Source organism: Sminthopsis crassicaudata, chromosome 1, assembly GCF_048593235.1.
Source record: "Sminthopsis crassicaudata isolate SCR6 chromosome 1, ASM4859323v1, whole genome shotgun sequence".
In the NCBI taxonomy this organism is placed as follows: domain Eukaryota; kingdom Metazoa; phylum Chordata; class Mammalia; order Dasyuromorphia; family Dasyuridae; genus Sminthopsis; species Sminthopsis crassicaudata.
The window spans coordinates 51,968,575-51,986,028 of NC_133617.1; the positions used below are offsets into that span (position 1 = coordinate 51,968,575).

At 49.0% G+C, this 17,454-nt stretch overlaps 1 protein-coding gene across 15 annotated transcripts in view; it reads left to right on the plus strand.

Moving 5' to 3' along the window:
* Nucleotides 1–17,454, plus strand: part of CRTC1 (CREB regulated transcription coactivator 1) — a 118,954-nt gene that overhangs the window by 87,684 nt on the left and 13,816 nt on the right. For all 15 annotated transcript variants that reach the window (XR_012488247.1, XR_012488257.1, XR_012488258.1 and 12 more), the window contains 5 exons: nucleotides 1,631–1,716; nucleotides 7,159–7,202; nucleotides 8,162–8,382; nucleotides 14,061–14,197; nucleotides 16,380–16,664. Coding sequence is in view for 12 of the 15 variants with exons in the window: in XM_074302875.1 (XP_074158976.1) it covers nucleotides 1,631–1,716; nucleotides 7,159–7,202; nucleotides 8,162–8,382; nucleotides 14,061–14,197; nucleotides 16,380–16,664 (773 nt within the window). In the remaining 3 variants the exon portion in view is untranslated. The remainder of the gene's footprint in view (nucleotides 1–1,630; nucleotides 1,717–7,158; nucleotides 7,203–8,161; nucleotides 8,383–14,060; nucleotides 14,198–16,379; nucleotides 16,665–17,454) is intronic.

The following is a 17,454-nucleotide window of genomic DNA, read 5'->3' on the forward strand; positions in this document are numbered from 1 at the left end:
CTTATAACTCACTGTGGAGGGCATAGAATTCTGATTTATTACCAATAAGTTACCAGTAATACCTATATATCCAGGATCATATAAAAATTTCTCAGGTTTTCGAAAAGGGGTTACGTGTAGAAAAAGTTTAAGAAGCCGTGGTGTAGAAGAGAGCCTAGGGCAGAACCTTGGGGCACCCCCCCCCAGTAAGGAGCTGGGATATTGGTGATGATCCCACAAAGGAGACCAGGAAGAAGCAGAAGGGTAGGAAGAAAAGCAAGAGAGAAGGCATCTAGAAGGGAGTCAGCTGTGCCACAGGTTGCAGAGGCCACCGGAGCTGGCAGTCAGGAGCCCTGGCAACTCCTAAGAAAGCAGCGGAATGGAGATTTTTGTCTCATCCTCCCACTCTTCCTTGTGGAGGAAAATGCAAGTTTTACTTGTTCTCAGTTAAGTTCAGAATTTTAGGAAAGGAAAGGAAAGGAAAGAAGTAAGCTTTTATTAAGCATCTCCTGAGTATTGGATGCTAAATGCTCCTCACCACAGCTCTGGGAGGAGGTGCTATTCTGACTCACATTGTACATTTGAGGAAACAAGCTCACAGAGTGTAAAAGAACTTGGCCAGGGTCACACAGATAGTATGTAGTGCCTGAGGCTGGATTTGAACTCAGATCTTCCTTATTCCTGACTTGCTATGTTGTACCCATTGTATTCACTGAGCTACTATGAATGTTTTAGTTCCTGTGGGACTTGACATAGGGTTTGTCTTTGACTTCTTGAAGGCACTTGGGTGGCTTTTCTCCCCTAATTCCAAGGTGCATGGGACTCCTTACAGCCATTCACTGCTGCCTAGTTCTGTTTTGTCTCCTCTTTTTCAGTTTGATCCAGATTTCTCATTTCATAAATGAGAAAACTGAGGATATCTGAGGTTTAGGAGTTTCATCTAAGGTTATTTAGCTGGAGCGAGCTGATGCTGGCATTCCCTTCACCCAGTTGGGTGCCTTTGCTGCTGCCATGCCTTGCCTCTGAGCAAGGAGATGGCAAGAAGTATCTGTCCCATTCCTCAGCAGCCATTTCTAAGTTCTTCTCCTGTTGTTCATGGGCAGAGACAGCCTTCCAGGTGTAGGAGGGTCTTCTGGGAAGGGGCTAGAAGTGGGCCTTTCCCACCCCCCCTATCATGAAAGGGAGCAGCTAGAGCTGTAGCAAACACCAGATTTTAAGAGGTAGGAATTTCCCTTTTACTGTCACTCCTCATCACACTTGCCTAGTGTCAGGGTCAATTCCATGGGTTCTAAAGGTAAATAGCACATCTGGCCTGCCAGATGTTCTGTCTCCTTCTTGGGTTAGATTGGGTTAAATAGAGAATAAAACATATATAGCTCTCCCGACTCAAGGACTTAACATTTTCCATCTCCTTTAATGCATGGTAGTTTCTATGATTTTTTTGTTACCAAATTCTTTTATAGGATTTTTTTCTTACCCAAAGGAGTTATTGTTGTTTCAGTAATTTCAGTATGTCCATGATCTGTGTAAGAACAATGTCTGCTGCTATAGGTAATGTTCTTAAGTAAGGCCCCCAAGCAGTTAATTAGCAGGTTTTGTCTCATGTTTCTTTTTTTTTTCCCTCCCCTCCCCTCAATTCCTCCAACCCCAGTCTTATTATTGACGGTCCCAGGAATGGAGGAAACCACCTCTGAGACAGACAAAAACCTCTCAAAACAAGTGTGGGATTCTAAAAAGGTAAGAATTTATGAGATTCTGAGATTTGGAAAACAGAACTTTTTCCTAGAGCATAATGCTGCAGGGGAAAGTTAGAAAAGGCTACCAGTGAGAGCCTGAGGGGTCTGTGTGGAGATTTCCAAGAATCTGAATGGGAAAAAAAAAGTCATCTTTCTTTCAAGAAGTATTATTTCCTTTTGTGACCTTCTGTGTCTAAAACATGGCTCTGAGTAAAGCTGCATAGCCTTCAGCAGACCCCCCCCCCCACCCAGAGGTCCAAAGGACATGAGGGTCTGAGCCCAGGACCAGAGTAACATAGGACAGGTAAAGACCCAGAAAGAGCAGAGTAGCTTTGGAGCGAGCGAGTTCCCAACGGCTAGACGGTGCTTTGTCAGAGATGTGACAAAGTGCGACTTCCCTACGACACTTCTGTAAAAATTTTACAGGGTGGGACATGCCATTGGAGGGAGGTGCCCTCCCCCCCTGCCACCCTAGCTCAACTGTAAGGAGAGGTGGAAAGGCAAGAGCACTGGCTGGAGCAGTTGAGGACGACTTCCTGGAAAAGGCAGGCTGTGAAGGAAAGGCAGAATCTGGATAAAAAGAAAAGAAAAAGGCCCCCATAGAAAAGTGTTGGCGACTTGTGTTGTTGCACAGTGTTTTTCAGTTTACTGGCCTCAAATAGGTTCTTGGTTTTGTTTGTTCTACATTGAAATAGTTGGGCCACCGTTCCATCAGCAAGCATTTGAGGGGAGTCTGAGACAGAGTTGGGCCTGTCCCTGCCCTCAAGGAGGATATGGAGAGAGCAGAGATAGAGGCCTCTAAGAACATGCAAAATAAATCAGTATAAAACAGAGGTGAGGCTTTGGCAGCCAGAAATCAAGGAAGGCCTCCTAGAAGGGGTGTCTGAGCTCAGCTGTGGAGGAAACTAGAGTTTCAGAGACAGGAAAGGAGGGAGAACACGCCAGGTCTGGGGACAGCCAGCTGGGAGGGAGAAGGCCCATGGGGTTGGACTGCAGCGTGAGGGAGAGGGAGGCTGGTAAGGTAAGCTGACAGGAGATTGGGCAGGCTGTTTACTGGCCCAGAGGCCTAAAGTGACCCAGAGGAGGCATTAGTGAGCAAGGGAGTAAACGTGGCACCTGGGGCTAGAGTGTCCCTCCTGCAGGTGTGTGGAGGAGAGACCAGAGAGGGACTCTAGCCCAGGGGTGAGTTGATGAGGGCCTGAATTAGTTTCCTGGTCACATGAGAGGAGAGAGGAAGTGGCTAATCTGAGAGCTGCTCCCAAGGTTGAGGCAGCAAGACCTGGCAGCCAGTCGGGCATGTGGGCAGAGAATGCATGCTGAGGGCACTGACAGGTAGGCGGGAAGGAGGAGTCACAGCTCTGGGGGGCGGGAAGATGAAGAACTGGTCCTGGGCTCGTGCTGACCAGGCGGCCAGTTCATGATGCCTGCAAGCAGTGATGACGTGGGCCTAGGGCCATGAGAGAGACTAAGGCTGGATAAATCAATCTGGGGTGACCATGTGGAGAGAGGACCTGGGACTGAGCCTTCGTGTTTACCCATGGCTAAGGGCCAGGATGTGGATGATCATCCAGCAGGTCGGCCCAGAAGAGAGAGAAGATCTAGGAGGGGAAGCTGGTCAGCAAGCCCCTGCAGAGGTCAAGAAGAATGAAGAAGCAGCAATTGTCAGAGGCCCCTGGTCGGGGGCCCTCTGGAGAGGGCAGCTCCAGAAGCTGGACTGTGGAGTTTAGAAGAGAGTGGGAGGAGGGAGGAGGAGACAGGGGGTGTCAGCTGCATTTTCTAGGGTTTTGTGTCTGAGGGAATATGGAGGGATGGAGGGGTGGGTTGGCCTGGAGCTTTCAGTTGGTTTGAGGCACCAGCGTGTTTGCAGGCAGAGAAGAGTGAGCTTACAATTAGGGAAAGATTGAAGATGAGAGAAAAGAGATACTTTTGGGGCATCTGGCGTGGTTTGTAACTCCTCTCGAAGACTGTGAACTAACTCTACACCTAAAGTGTGGGCGCTTCCTGAGCGCTTGTTGATGGGTAGGGGCCCACTCTCGCCCTCCATAGAAGAAAACAGTCATGATTGACTTACCCCGTACAGGAGGCACGTCAGAAATGCTGGCGAACACGGCATCATTTTCTGAGCAAATCCTTCAGGAAAACATCAGCTCAAAAGGGCATCTAAGGAAAATGGAGAAATGGGAGAGAAGAGAGCTTTGGTGAATTGGAGTTCCCAGTCATGCCCCAGGGTGGGGCTTCTCCTGACCTCGCTTCACATCACTAATGTAAGGGGGTATGCCGGCTTTTAGCCTTGAAAGCCACTCATTGTGCCCCCGGCCCCTTGGGTCTCACCGTTGGCGCTGTATTTCTGACCCCGGGGGGGGGGGGACAGTTAGATCATAGAGGAGCCATGGCTGATCCATCCCTTTTTTAGAGGTTGGCTCATGTTTTGTTTATGAGATGGTGGGAAAGACTTCTGTTACTGAACAAACAGCTAAGGAGCTTCCTGAGTTGGGCACTGGGTATTCTTATGTTCAGTTCTAGGGAAAATAGAAGGGCTGGACCTAGATACTACTCGTAGCCTGGAACCTGTTGGAAAGTCAGTCTGTAAATGCAGCTTGCAGTGATCTGAGATCGGAGCTGGTACCACCAGAAGGCATTGGGGAGGGGCAGCTTGGGGGTGGGGGTGGAGGCTGAGGAAGGATCCCTGGGAGAGCAGCTGTGTCAGGCTTGGAACACGTGGCTCCAGTGTTAAAAACACAGGCTCCGGTTCTTGCTTTGCTATGGGAATCGATTCAAACAATCTATTGTTGATCTCGGGCTGCTTTGGGTGTTTTGTTTTTGAAAGCTTGAGGCGTTTGAGTGGTACTGGAAATATCAACTATTATTAACCCAGCTCTGGCCTACAAGAGCATTTGGGGGAGGAGACTGCTTTCTCAGTTGAGCCGTTCACAAGCGAAACAGGATTTCTCGTCCCTTTGAGGAGGGCTGTGTCTGAGGTAGAACTGTTCCCAAAAGGCCCGTCACCGGGCAGCAGTGCTTGGCACCCGCACCACCACAGCCACCCGGAATCACAAGCAGCCCTGGCCCTGAGCTTCCTTCCGAGGCTTGGAAACCTAGGCTCCCCCTACAAGGCATCCGTGAGCCCCTTCCTCCTCCTGCTCAGGAAAACAGGCTGGCTAAGACCTGAGCCTCCACAGCCAGGCTGGGGTTTACAATGTCGGGAGGTAGCCTCTGGACTTTCTTGGTGCTGCTATCTGCCAGTCCCCTCATCATTTTCCTTTGTTTCTCAAGGAGTCTCTCTCTCTCTCTGTCCCCATCCAAAATATCCCTGCCACTGCCCCCTAACTGGCCTCCCAGCCACTGTGACCTTCACCTTCACTCTCCCCGAACACCCAGGTCACCGTAACCTCAACGTCACCATCACCCCATACTGGGGAAGTTCCTCAGCACTCAGCCTCCCGTCTCACCCTCACCCTCCCTCCTCCCAACCTTTCCTTTATCCTTAGGCCCACCAGCCCCGCCCTGGCCTTCTTATCCAGTGTTAGTCTGGTCAGTTTTGTGCTGCCTTCTTGAAGCAGTCGTCCCCCTCTGACTGAAGCCCCGATTGCCCCCCTTTCATTTCTGCTCCTGTGCTGCCATGCCGACGGGAAGAGACGCCGTGGGGCTGGTGCAATCTGCTCCAGGGACAGGCTCCTGGCCAGCTCTGCTGCTTCTCAGCCAGGGGCCATGTGACTTAGCCCCCCGGCACCCCCAGTGCTGACGAGATGCCTCATGGGGTCCTCTCCTGCTCTTTAGCTGGGGCCTGGGAGGGCAAGCCTCTCCTCGCTGCTGTGGGGCAGCCCTTGCTCTTCTGTCATGACTCCACACTTCCTGTAGCGTCTGCTTAAACTTGGTTTTCTTTTCCCAGGCCCCTCATGCCACCCCCTCATTCTCAGCAGCGGGCCTGGCTTCATCTTTTCTAGAGAACATAGAAACCGTCTGTTCCATGTTCCCTCTTCTCCCTCTTCCACATCTCCACCTGTTCCCTCTTCTCTCTTGCTTTAGGCTCGGGGGAGGGAGTGGCCACGCTCTTGGCTGTGGCCAGCCTCTTCCTTGGGCCCTGGATCCCGTCCTCTTCCATCTGCTCCGGAAGCCAGCCCCTTCCATCGTCCCTAGTCTTTCCTAACTTCAGCCTCTTATCTGCTGCTCCATGCTTGTCATCCCCCTCTGCCCTGGGCCTAGAACACCCTCCCTCCTCCTGGCAGCCTTGGCTCCAGTGCCTCTTGCAGACAAGATCTCTTCTCAGCTGCCTTTACCCTTCCCCAACTTCATAGAGCTATGGGTGGTCTTGTAGGAGTTTATGTCAGTTCATTCCAGTAGAATGTAGGCTTCTTTAGGGCAAGCACTGAACTGTTCTTATCTTTGTCTCTCTGGCGGCCAGCCGGTAGCAAGGAGAGAGCAGGCATATAATAAATGGTCATTTGAATCTAGGGGTCTTTTCTTTACAGAGTGAGACAAGAGAGATGCTTCTTTAGGAACTCAGATGCCGCATTTATCCCAGGCTACCATTAGCTCACACAAGCTAGGCCCACTGCTTGGAGGTCAGCTGCCTCTCAGAGGGGCTTAAGTTCCCCTGCCAGGGGCACAGTGCTGCACTCAGGGAGTGAGCAGCAGTGAGCAAGTAGTCAGAAACATTGTTGGGAGCTTTTTGCTTGGGAACTCCTGCTCTTCCTCAAGCTGGCTTCATTACCCCTTCCTAGGACCCTTTCTTTTCTGATGATGTAACTTATTCTTGGAGACTTCCTTATGTAGAGAGCAAAAATGCTCCCCTTCCTTCAGTGGCTGTAGTCTGAGCTGAAGTTTTCCTAAAGCATTGTCTTCCCTTCCCCATGATTGGGCAATGGACAAGTCCCAGGTCCTACGTCTTTCTGACCATTTGCTGCCCCCTGGACATTTTAGTGGGTAGAGCTTATATTTAGTGGGGAGAGGTTAAAGACTATGAATTGACTTATTTCTGAAAGATCCTGGTTCCGGGTCTTTAGGGAGCCAAACCAGTTCTTTATGGTGCCCCCCCTTGGGAAAGCCAGAATTGGGGGCTCAGGATGTGGTCTGCACACTGCCATATGTTCTGTGCTGTGCATCCAGAACTGAGGAGTGTGAAAATGCAGGCTTTTTTTGGCAGGAGATGGATTATTTTTACATGATCTGGCTTTGAGTCCGGTTTCTCTTGCACTCATGAGCCGTGTGACCTTGGGCAAATTATTCTTTCTGTATGGGCTACAATTTCCTCATCTGTAAAATGATAGGGGATAATCTCTAGGGTGCCTTGGCAGCTCTAAAATTCTTAATTCTGTTATCTCAGATATGGTGACCTCAAAGTGTCATGGAAGACTAAGGATACTGTGGGTTACGGCATGGGTATTGAGGAATGCACACAGCCTTCTCAAATTGGTTTTCATTGTGATCTTGTGTTTTATTTCAGACAGGGTCGTCAAGACCTAAGTCTTGTGAAGTCCCAGGAATCAAGTAAGTCTTGGAAGTGCCTTGGTTTATGCCCATGGCCCTTGCACGGCACCTTTTACCCCAGATGTCTGTGCCCAATAGGTTGGGAGGCAGTAGCCAGCACCTTGCAGCCTTAGTGAGGGGCACCCTTGGTCCAATGCCAGGGTTTGTTTTTCACTTAAAACATCCACTTAGAGGCCAGTTTTAAAAGCAGTGAGACTTGGCAGGTGATGAGAGTCTGCATGGAGTGGAGTTGGATGCCCCTTCCTTAGGGGATAATGGTGTGGGGGGAGGCAGGGCCTGCAGCCCCATCTGCTGCCTCCTGCTCTGCCTCTGACTGCCCAGATGATTTGGGGGAGAGCAAAAAGGGGGCCACTTGGGCCTAGATAGGGCTTCAAGAAAGACATGATTTTCTGGGAAACGGCTAAAATGGCTGATTTATTTATTTATTAATAATAGAGACTGTGCTGCCAAAAGGAAATCTCTTTGGGGAAAAAATAAGATGTATAGGTGGACACTAGCAACCACATCAAGGCACTCTGCAAGTCTGATTGAGGACAAAAGTACAGCCTGACTTTGGGCTCATGTGATAAGTATGCTAGCGGAGAGGTGGTAGCCGACAGCATTGGTATCATTTCTTATCTCTGATTATTTTGTAAGAACTGCCTCGTTTCTACATTGAAAAAGAACTAAAGGGAGGGTTGGGAGGCTGGGGATCTAGTTCCAGCTCTGCCACTAAGGTGAGGCCCAAAGGCAAACTGCTTAAACCCTCTTGGTCTCCTTGGCTCACTTTGACGGGAAGAGTTGGTGTGGATGGGCTCTGAGGCCCCCCTGACTTCTAAGGGCCCTGCCAAGATCATTGCTAGAACACTAACCTTCTGTGGTTCTAAATTCTCTTTTGTATTAGATCCTGGAAGAAGAAAACAGGCAACTCCCCAAGCTCACTGTTGCTGTTCTCTGTGTGTTCTCTCTCTCTCGTTTAGCATCTTCCCGTCTACTGACCAGGAAAACACTACAACCCTAATTCCTGCTACCCATAATACAGGGGGCTCCCTCCCTGACCTGACGAATATCCATTTCCCTTCTCCTCTCCCAACCCCTCTGGATCCAGAGGAGTCTACGTTTCCAGCCCTGAGCAGCTCCAACAGCACTGGCAACCTGGCGGCCAACCTGACGCACCTGGGCATCGGCACAGCCAGTCAGGGTAAGGCATAGACTTGAGGGGCTCCTGAGGAAGGGCCGGCCAGCCCAGGTGTGCAGAGTAGCCTGGGGTGGGGGGCAGCTATGATTGGGGTGGGGCGGGTGGGGATTCCACTGCATATGCATGTGTAGATGCAGTTCAGCCGTTCTGGGGTTGAAGGGTGTTCTACAGATGTGGGCGTTTTGATGTAACGTGCATCTGGAGAAAGTCGTTTAGATGTTGCTCGTTTGCTTGGAGCAACGACAGACCATTAGGCAGGTGAATATATCATCCCAGAAGCCTGTTGAAAGAGAGCTCTGGCCCTGAATTTCACAGAACTTTCAAAGAAACCTCCAAGTCTGGAATTGCTCTATTGCTTTCTTGGAGAAGAGGAGAGGTGGCAGTCTTCTGCTCTGGTCAGCTCACATCTGGAGAGTTGTGCTCAGGTCTGGAGACCACATTTTAAAAGAGGGAGGTTGGTGAGCTGGAGTGAGTGCAGAAGCAGTTCAGAGCCATGCCCTGTGAGGGGCAGCCGGAAGAAGCAGGGCCTGTGTGCCTGGAGAAGGGAGTACCAAGAGGGGCTTTCTATTGTCTTTAAATATTTGAAGGACTTCTGAGTGAAAGAAGGATCCAATTTGTTCTGCTTAGCCCTCGAAGGAGGCCTGGGATCCATGGGGTGGGAGAGAGGGCAGGGGTTGTTTAGGGAAGCAGATTTGGAAGCTGTGGTAGAGGGAATGCTTGCTTCAGGGAGGGATTGGATTAGCTGATCTCCGGGGCCTTTTTTGCCCTAAGATAAAAGTGGAGAGATAGGACCAGCTTAACCTAACCTGTGAACACATACTTTGGGGCTACATGTGACCTGTGGAGACTGTCCAAAGCTGCTCCTATCGCAGGGCACTAGAGGCACACCAGACTGTGCCATCTGATTCTGTCCCGGTCTTTAGGATATATACACTGGAACTTAGATGTGTCTGAAACTGGCTTCTTTTTCTGAAGACAGCTTCCAAAGGCCTGGTGGTCCCCTCCCCCTACTTTGCCCTCTGGCAGTCCTATCTGTATGTGAGGACTTGGACATTTCGTTCAGGACCAGGCTTAGGGGAGTTTTGAGCTCAGGGTGAAAAGCTTTTGCCAGTTGTTTTATCTGGCTTATATGGAGTCAAAGGTTCTGAATTCAAATTCCTGTCCTACTTCTTAAATTCTCCTCACTTCTCTAAGCTTTGGTCCAACATGGATTCCTGTGACATTGGCCAAATGCAGGGGGGCCTTTTCCCTTTTGGTGGCTGCCATGCAGCCTGGAAGATGTGAAGATGGCTTGATGGGAAGGGCTTTTTTAATTAGATGAACACATTCCCCTGAGATTCAGGGCACCAGCATCTGAACATTCCCATGGAAGTCTGCTAGCTCCCAGAAGAGGTGCCGTGCGTGAGGTCTGCACGTCAGATGGGCCTTCACTGAGTCTCTTGATCTCCTTCTACAGACACCTTCTATTTTCTGTTCCTCGTTTTATCAGCTCGAATCTGCAGCAGCCTCCAGCAGTGTTCATTCAGGGCCTTTGCCAGAGTGCCCTTGGCAATCCTTTCAAAGCAGTCCCAAGGATAATGTACCTCAAAACTGTACTGAGTCTAAACAAATGGAGTAGAATATACACATATGAAAATAATAGACTTGAGAATGTTGCATTGTACCTAGCAGGAGGACTCACACACTGAAGGGCGGCCTGCTTGTTAGCGTAAAAAGAGTAGAATCTCATAATGTTTGACATATGTTTGATTGTTTGTGCATTTGCCAGAGAGAACAGGTCACTTGGCAAGGTTTTTTGCATTTTAAATCAAGCGAGAGCTGCTGGCCTCTGGCACACACTGTACTTACCGCCCAGCCCAGCCACTCAGGTCCTTGGACAACAAAGAAGAAAGAGGCCTGTGTCTCCTGGAGGCGATGTAGCTGCTCTCTGGTTTCTGTCCTTGCTTGGTGAAATCCTGCCTCCAGCCCCTCACCAGAAACGTAAAAGCTGTGAAATCTTCAGTTTGAAAGTGGGTGGGCGGCTGGGGAATGGTTAAAGACTAGAGGGTGGAAATGCTCTCCTGGGCAGGGGGATGTTCTGGGTGGGCCCCTTGAGCACATATTTTGTGCAGTCAAGTAGAGTAGCTTGATGTGGAGTAGAAAGAATATTTAAAGTCAAAAAACTTTGTCTGACCTTGGGCAAGTCCCTTAGCCTATGTATCCCTCAGTTTCCCCAACTGCAAAGTGACTGAGTTTGTCTGATCTCCAAGCTCCCTTCCAATAAGATTCTAAGGCCCTCCTGTCATTACTAGAACTCCTCTTTGAGTTCACCTTAGTCATCTTACAGAGATAACTTGAGTACTTACAGTGAATTCTAAGGTCCAGAATCTAGCCCTATATCTTAAGTTGTATTTCAGGTTGTGTCAGGAAGGATGTAAGGCTGCTTCAGCTTGCTTTACAGCCCAGCACTTTGCTCTTGTCGTTTTAGAAACCTGTCTGGCTTCAAATATGAAGTCTTTTATTCCCCCTTGTGACTATTAGAGAGATAGTATTGCACCCCGGAAAGAGCTGCAACCTGGGAATAAGACCTTGTCTGGCTTCAGATCCCAGCTCTTTTCCTACTTGTTTCGTGATCCTCCCTGGGCAAAACACACTTCTAGTCTAAGTCGCCATTTCCTGTGTGGAAAAGGAGAATTGGACTTTATTTTCTAGATCAAGGCTTCTTCTTTTTTTTTTTTAATAGCTTTTTATTTTCAAAATACATGCAAAGATAGTTTTCAACATCTTGCAATATCTTGTGTTCCAGATTTTTCTCCCTCTTTTCTCCCCTAGACAGCAAGTAATCCAATATATGTTAAATATGTACACTTCTTCTAAACATATTTCCATATTTGTCATGTTGTGCAAGGTGAAAGAAAAAAAATCAAGAGAAAGGAAAAAAAACAAGTAAACAAACAACAACAACAACAGAAAATGAAAATACTATTTTTTGATCCACATTCAGTCTCCATAGTTCTCTCTCTGGATGCAGATGGCTCTCTCCATCACAAATGGCCTGAATCACCTCACTGCTGAAAAGAATCATGTCCATCAGAAATGATAATCACATAATCTTGTTGCTGTGTACAATATTCTCTTGGTTTTATTCACTTCACTTAGCATCAGTTCATATAAGTCTCTCCAAGCTTTTCTGAGATCAGATTTCTTATAAAAAGATAATATTCCATACATTCATATACCATAACTTATTCCGCCATTCTCCAGCTGATGGGCTCCACTCAGTTTCCAGTTCCTTGCCACTACAAAAAGGGCTGCTACAAACATTTTTGCACATATGGGTCCTTTTCCTTTTTTTATGATAGATGAGGGCTTCTTAAAGAACTCTTTAAATATTTGTATTTCAAAAGGATTGATTTCCTTTGTAACCCTCTGTTTTTTATTTTATGGCTTTAAAAGCCTTATTCTGTGAAGGGCTCTCCTCCAGGCCTCCCCAAATGGCCATTGCTGCAGGGGTGGAGAGGTGCAGTGAGGAGTGAGGAGGAGTGAGGAGAAGCCCTGTTCTGGATTCCACCTAAGGGGCCCTTTCAACTGCAAAAATGGTGTGGCTCATAGAAGAACATCAGAAAGTGGCAGTGCTTGATAGAGGAAATAAGACAAGTCATCAAGAGTCTGAGGTCTCTCGCCATGGCTCACTGGTGACTCACATGGCTCAAGGGAGCCAGCTGCTCCCTTCTCCAGAGCTCTATAAAATCATTCGTCCCTGTTCCACATCTTTTCCTGAAGGGCCTTCTGACCCTCCTGACAGGATGCTGTGTCTGTATCCAGGGGTGCTCTTGTCCCTGTCACAAGGTGGAGAGCCCTCAGCCAGGGCGATGACCCCTTGGCATTCTCTGAAAGCTGCAAGGGCGGGAGCAGGAAATAAGCTGAGCACTGGCACAGGCTTCCACATGTTCACCAGCCACAGCCTGGGCCTGCCCCCCCCTCCTTCCCCACAGAGACCTTTCTTAGTTGGGAGAACTGTCTCCCAGAGCATCTGTTCTTTTGATATCGCTTTGGAGCAACCTCACAGAAGGGGACAGGTGTAACAATAAGACGCTGAACTAATGTGCTCAGAGATTGCACTCAGAGTGAGGCTGCCTGCTCCACATCAGGCCCCCAACTTGCCTACCTGCCTCTGAGTCCATGGACTTGTGACCCCACTGCTTCAGGAGATTTGTCCCCTGGCAGCCCAGCCTCTGGGCACTAGCCTCTCTTTATTCCATTAGGCCAGTCCTCCTGGGACGGACCCCAACCCGTCCCCTGGTTGCTTTTAGGGCGAATGAGGCTTTGTGCTCTGGTAGAGGGCTTCAGAGAGCCCAGGGTCATCCCTGCACCATAGAGGAGTACCAGGGTATCCTATAGGTCTGGCCCACACAGCCTGAAATAAGGGCTCTGGTTAGATCACTAAGCAAAAGAGTGATGAGGCATAACAAAACCTGGATAAAGTGATAGAAAGCAAATCAGCAGTGCAGAAACCGAATGCACATTGTCTGCAGCTATGGCTAACTGAGGAAAGCACAGCTGATGGAAGCAGAACTTGATTTGAAAGGGATCAGACTAAGTTCTGGAAGGAATCTCATACACAGGCCAAATCCACTGGCATTTCTTTACTCTTTGTTCATTTGCTGAGCCTGGGTGAGAAAAACTAACCTTCCTGTGTTTAAACCCAGCTTCAGACACTTACTGACCGCATGACCCTGGATAAGTCACTTACTCTTGTAAAATAAGCGGAAGAAGGAAATGGGCAAAGCACTCCAGTGTATCTGCCAAGAAAATCCTTAATGGGATCATGTTGGACATGATGAAAATGACTGAACAACATTTGTTTGGTATAATTTTGTTAAATATGGAAGATTTTTAATGAGAATTTATGTTATTTGGTTGGCAATTTGCTTGTTTTGTTGATGTATATTAAATTTAGATGATGTTTTCTTAAAGACAAAGAAATTAAAGCTGCAGAGAAAAGCCTTGGATTTGGAGCCGGGAGAAGCCAGGTTTAAGTCCAAGGCCTGCCAGTTGTTATTTGTGTGGCCCTCATCAAGTCGCTTCTCTCTGGTTCTCATTTGCCTCAGGTATAAAAAAAAAAAAAAGAAGTGAGACTAAATGATCTCTCAGGACTCTCCCAGCTCTGCATCCTGGGTTCTGGGCCCTTTTAGCCCTGATATTCTATGTTCTAAGAACCCTCTTAGCTCTGACTCTCTGGGTTCTAAGGGCTCTCTCAAATCTGGCTATACAATTGTTTATTATCATTTAATACTTTTCAAACACTCTCAGGATAAACTGGACCTTTTCAGTTTCTGTAATTTGTGGGGGAATTTTAGTAATGATTCATGTTTCAAACAGGATCTCTGCAATTCTTTCCATTTTGTGATTCTGTGGCTCTAAAAGCTTTAAATGGAGTAGGATTGGATGTAAGGGTGCCTTTACCCTTATCACGGCCTAATTGCAGAGACTCTTGTCCCCAGAAGCTGGTATGAGAGGCTGAACTATTCAGCCGGCACAGGAGCTGGTATAAATCACTGGAAGGTCTGGACTTGACTTACTTTTAAATGGAGGGGGTGGGATGTGAGTTGTAGGGATCCTACCTAGACCCGTGCTCAAGGTAATGAATCCACGAGGGCTCTGGCCCCAGGCCCATGAGCCGGGTGCTTCTTGCATTTCAGGCATGCTGGCGACTCCAGGCTCCTCACAACAGCACCATCAACCAACGGTCAGTCCCCTCTCCCTGAACGCAGAGTCGAGAAGGCAGCAGAACCAGCAGATGTCTCCCACGCTCTCCCCTCTGTCGCCAATCACTCAGGTACACGGGAGGCTGCCACCTTAGAAAGAGCACCTTTGTTAGGTCTGCACGAGAAGAGACAAAAGGCGATTTTTTTTTTTGTCCCAGTTGGTGTTTGAGCCCAGATTCAGAAGTTTTAAGGGCATCAGGGTGGGGTAGTGAAGAGAGTTCCAAGGTCTGGCTCTGCTGCTTGCAAACCAGATTAAACTTTGTTTGAACTCTAGTTTCCTCATCTGTATAATGGGCATAATAATACTTGCACTTAGAGGGCTTTTGTGGTGATAGTCCATGGAAAAACCAATACCAGAGGAAGAATGAAAGCTGTTACTCATTGTATATTTAAGTGCCTCTAGTGTGCCCTGTCCTGTGAGCATATCTTGGTATTGTGGGAGATGGCCTGGACTTAAGATCAGTAGTTGTAGATTCTAATCCCAGCCCATATGTATCTCTTTTTTCCTCTCCCAGGCTTTGGTTGCTGCATCTTTAAAGCCATATGCATGTAAGCTTTCTATCAAATGGGAGTAATGGACTGGATAGATAATGTCTAAGGTCCCTTCCAGGCCCAACATTCCAGAATTCCCCATAATCCTCATGGCTTCAGACTTTAAATGCCATTCTAAACACCAGCATAGAATTGCTTCCCACTCCCAGGTGCACCCTGGGATGGCCATGGACATTCAGTGTGGAAAGTTGACCGTGTCCTTGTACTGTGGCACATCCACACCAGGAAGGGCACTACAGAGAATGGCACCTGCTCCCAAGAGGCATCTCCTCTTGCTATTTGGCGCAGCCTCTTCTCAACTATCTCCATGGAATAATGTAAATAACTGGTATTGACCTAGCACTTGAATGTAAATATATATTATAAAGTGTGTATATTATACACACATTACCCTATTTGAGTCTCACAAGAAATTCTTGAATTACATCCCTTCTGATTCTCACTGAGAAAACGAGTGGGAAGAAATATGCGTCTTGCTCGCATTGATTAGCTAGCATCCATCACGAGACTGAAATAGACCTTCCTGCCCTGCCCGCCCGGCCATATCGTGTGCCCAGAGGGATTGATGACCATTTTAGTGCCTTTCACTGTGTGGTACTTTAAAGTTCACAAGACAACTTGCTCATAGTTGCCCTGTCCAAGTCAATAATATTGATAATAATTTAGACATATGTGATGCTCTTGCTTGCACTGTGCCTTTCATGCATTTTCTCATTTGATCTTCACTTAAAGCTATGAAATCAAATGATTATTCTCATTTTGCTGATGGGGAAACTGAAACCCTGCCACATTTGCATTTGGAATACACTGTGTGATTAACTTTTCTCAGTGAATCGAACCTCCTCGGTGGTTTTTTTGGTTAAAATTACAGTATGGTCCATAGCCCAGCAAGCCTGAAGTGTCACTGAGAGCAAGGGGGTCAGCTTTGCCCTGTGGAGGAAATTCCGGCCTTAGGATCAGGAAGCCCTGATACCTCCTAGCTTTGTGCCCGGTCAGTGTCTCCACGGCATTGAGCCATAGAAGGAGAGGGTGAGCTTCATGGCAGCTCGCGAGCTGGGTCCTGGAGAGCATGGAGGGAGGCCCTCAGTGGCCAAGGCCCGTCCTAGGGAACCTGAATCCCCACCAGGCCTCAGGAAGGAGCTGGTGGGAGATGGGGGCGAGAAAACCTTTGTGCCTCAAGGTCCTGCTGTGAGAGTGGGAACACTGCTCCCTCCTAGCACCTGGGGTGGAGGGACTGGCCCAGGCTGGGTTTTACCTGGCTCAGGAAGGCCAGACGGGTTGGTGAGGACAGGCCTCCAGGCTGCTTCTAGCCCAGGGACTCCAGGGGAGTTGTTTCCCCTCATGGAGTCTTAGGACTCGCGACCAACCTCATTGATCTTGTGAGGGTCAGAGGACAGAACAGGCAGAGGCCCTGGCCCAGGAGAGGAGCTTTAGAACTGTGACCTCTGATGACGCTTGTGGTTATTGTCCGTGCCATTTTTCAGATGACGACATTGGCCTCTGCAGATAAGAACCCTTCCCCTGGGCTTGTTGACTCACAGACAGCTTTGGAGATCAGCTAGTCAGCCCAGACTCCCATACATTGTGTGTGGATTGGATTTGAAAGGTGCTCACTCGCCCTCACTGCCCATGTTGTAGTTAGCGGATGCTTTTGCCAGAACAGCCTGATATCTTTTGCTGTCTTGTGTCTCCCCTCCTCAGGCTGTGGCTATGGACGCCCTGTCCTTGGAACAGCAGCTCCCGTACTCCTTTTTCACTCAAGCAAGTTCCCAGCAGCCGCCGCCGCCACAGCCGCAGCCGCCGCAGCCGCCCCAGCAGCAGCCCCAGGTGCCAAGCAGCCTCTCCCAGACCACCCCCTTAATGGCGAGTTCGGGTTTACAGCGGGGGCCTCCGCTCCCCCCCCTCTCAGTCACAGTACCATCTACCATCCCCCAGTCCCCTCCAGGCAACCAGGCCCAGCCATCCATGGGGATAGACATCACCTCGGTAAGTTGGCGGTGCTCTGGGCTGGGGCTACAGACGGTAAAAGACGTGTGTCTGTACCGGGGTGGGGTGGAGGGCCTTGCAGCCGAGCCAGCACCGTGAGGACAGAATCGGGCCAGGGAGATCCTGCCTCTGCCCTCTTCGAGGCCATTCCCAGCAATGCCTAGTTCTATGGGGGCATTTCACTCTTTCCCACTTCCTTTGGGGGGGGGGGTCAGAAGAGGCATAGTTTTGTCAGACTGGGGACTCTTTCCACTGCTGCATGGGGGGTCCTTCTGTGACCTCGTGGCTATCAGGGATGACTGACTGCCACCTTTGAGAAACCCCTCCCCTGGCCAGTGATAGGACAGTGGACCCGAGGCCCCCTTGGCTGGTTTTATGCCAGTGACTTCCCAAAGGAGCCAGCTCATGGGGGAGTCACCGAGTGGGGACAGGGGATGTCAGAGTGGAATCTAAGCTAGCGAGTGCAATTAGATCCCTTTAGGTTTTGGTGCTAGTGTCCTACTTCCTGTGCTGTGTACTAGCAACTGCTGCACAGAATCGATCCAAGCCCCAGAGCTCATTAGAATGTTCTGTTTGTGATCAATTGTGGCTGCGGAGTGAGGAACGGCTTTTAAAGTTTGTCAAGTTCCTAATTTTAAACACAGTGAGTCACTACTATGCATCTGATAATGGCAGCTTCTTAAAATTGACTCAGAGTGTTTTTTCTGGCTCACCAGCATGCAGATCGTTGTCAGAAGTCAGCACCAGGCTGGCATCTCACCGAACAGGCAGACAGGTCAGCGTCAGGGCC